This window comes from Cyprinodon variegatus, unplaced genomic scaffold (genome assembly GCF_000732505.1).
Source record: "Cyprinodon variegatus isolate N-32 unplaced genomic scaffold, C_variegatus-1.0 Scaffold482, whole genome shotgun sequence".
NCBI lineage: Eukaryota > Metazoa > Chordata > Actinopteri > Cyprinodontiformes > Cyprinodontidae > Cyprinodon > Cyprinodon variegatus.
In genome coordinates, this window is record NW_015150935.1 from 221,259 (window position 1) to 223,756 (window position 2,498).

At 42.7% G+C, this 2,498-nt stretch overlaps 1 protein-coding gene across 1 annotated transcript in view; it reads right to left on the reverse strand.

The window, feature by feature from the left end:
• Positions 1 to 985, reverse strand: part of LOC107094442 (DNA-binding protein inhibitor ID-2-like) — a 6,155-nt gene extending 5,170 nt beyond the window's left edge. Inside the window, exon 1 of the mRNA XM_015390031.1 lies at positions 561 to 985. Coding sequence (XP_015245517.1) covers positions 561 to 873 — 313 coding nt within the window. The 5' untranslated portion in view covers positions 874 to 985. The remainder of the gene's footprint in view (positions 1 to 560) is intronic.
• Between the last annotated feature and the right edge of the window lie 1,513 nt (positions 986 to 2,498).

A 2,498-nucleotide genomic window follows, 5' to 3' on the forward strand; every position in this document is an offset into this window, starting at 1 on the left:
CTTTGCCGAGCTGAATGCGCACTTTCATCTGGTTTGGTCTGCCGCCGTTTCCGTAGCGTCGTGAACGCGCTTTCAGGAAATCCTATACACTACTGTTTATGGTCTAAAAACATTCTAAATGACTTCGTTTCGAGTAAATTCTGGAGGGGGTGAGTAGAAAATGAAGGCTAATCATGTTTTGGGTGTACTATTCCTTTAAGTACAGCATTACACTTTTTTGTGCAGAAGTTTCAAATTTCTGCAACTGTACAAGATTAACTTCCGCTGAGAGAGAGAGAGAGAGAGAGAGAGAGAGAGAGAGAGAGAGAGAGAGTTCACAAGGTCTCATTCTTCCACTTTAACTTTTTTTATGCTTTAGACATTGTCCAGTCCTTCATGTGCCAACATTTCTGACAAGACAAGACAACATTTTTTTTGTTTTGTTTTTACAGTAACTAAACCAAGTTTGTTCTGTACACGTTCCCACCTCCACAAGAAAAGCCAGGAGTTCAAACGGGGAGAGGGGAGGGGAGGGGGGGAGGTTAGGGTAGAGGGAGGGGAAATTATCCCATATAACGCGCCTTCCATTTCCAGAGGGGTCCTGGACGCGCTCTGCCCCGGCCGCGCCGAGGGGTGATGCAGGCTGGAGTCCAGCGCGATCTGCAGGTCCAGGATGTAGTCGATGACATGCTGCAGGATTTCCATCTTGCTGACGTTCTTGTTCTGCAGGATGCTGGGAACCAGCTCCTTCAGCTTGGAGTAGCAGTCGTTCATGTTGTAGAGCAGGCTGAGCGGGTCGTCCACCGGGGTCTTGCTCCGGGAGATTCCCAGGGAGTGCTCCGAGAAATTTGTGCTGGTTTTCCGGAAGGACCGAACGGGGCTTATTGCTTTCATTCTGCTGGGGTGGAAGAGTTTAGTCGCCGGTGTTCTGTGTGTAGGAGGAGGGGGGGAAGAGTTGGCTTCCAGGCTTCGGTTCGGTTATTCCTGCTTAGTTTCTGTCAGACGGTCAGAATCTTTGTTTTTCTGGTAACAGCGATTATATATTGGTCACTAAAAGCTACAGGCACAGAAATTGCCTTGGAGCACTGCAGAGCAGCATTTGTGTGGATGTGGTCATTGCATTTTCCACAGATAATCCCATCATTCTAATGTTTAATCTTGAGGGGACTTCAACAATTTGGGATAGACCACTCGTTCTAAATATAAATAGTAACTTTTTTTCCTGTTGGGACAACACTGCACCAACCAGTCAACATTTGCATCACCCAGCAAATAAACCTCACTATATTTATCTGATGTCTTATCAAACAGTTCACACAAACCAGTCATATACACAGCATCTGCAGTAAGGGGCCTGTAGAAGCAACAAACTAAAAGTGGTTTTAATTAAGGCACCTTTATTTGTACACAGCGTCTTCCCTCATCAAAACGAAACATATTTTGGAAGGTGAATTATCGTGTACATATAGACCCACTCCACCCCCAAATCTATTTCTGTCTTTATTAAAAACACAAAAAAACATCTATGGTTATGCTTGAGTCAGAGAAGGAATCATCAAGATAGGTCTCCGAAACAACAATGATTTTAAAACATGACTACCTTATGCAAGTTCAAGTTAATGCAAGACATATCCTCACTGGGCACAATCAAAAACAACAATATAACTATAAAAGCAGCTTGACATCAAACCACGGACTCATACAATTTCTTCTAAATTCTCTAAGCTCCTGAGGACTAGAAGTTGTGCATGCTCAGGAGCACCATTAAGTCATACATATATCTTACAATCTGAGGACCATTTTGCCTGTATTGTTCCCTCTTTGCACAGGCAATGGACTCCCTTTTTTCAATTTCAGCATTGCTCTTGGTCAAATGTTCATTAATATTAATTTTATTAATATAAAGATTGTAACCTTTTAGCTTCTTGGCTTGTCGCAAAAGACTGACTTTATATTTTCTGTTTGCAAATCTCATGATGATGTTAGGTGGCTTACTTTTGTCCATTTGAGGAAAAGGGTTACAAACTTCATTGTTCTCCTTTTTTATATTAATACCATTTCCATATTGAAATTCTCCACCTGTTGCTCCACTGGGTCCAAATCCTGGTCCGTTGGCAAAGAACCCTGGACTCACTGCAGTCCCTCACTGCAGTAGCAAATAAAGAGGGTCTTGTTGAAAGTCCTGTAATAATAACATCATTCATTCGAGTATATTGCTCTAACTCAGATAATCTACCTTCTAGGTGTACAATCTTAGCATCTTTCTCGTCGTTTTGCTTTTTCAGTTCTTTAATGTCTCATCATGCCCATCAGAGAATCTTGCTTACTTGCCATACTGTATTTTCACGACTATAAGGCGCATATAAATGTCTTTTTTTCCCCTCAAAATGTGCGGCACGCCCTATAGTGCGGTGGCCCTATGTGTGTTGTTACTGCGGACGTTGTTGAGACCACCATGAGAACGTTAAAGGGGGAAGTGAGGGCGTGGATTGTGTATAAAAGAACAGGTATGTCTCCTC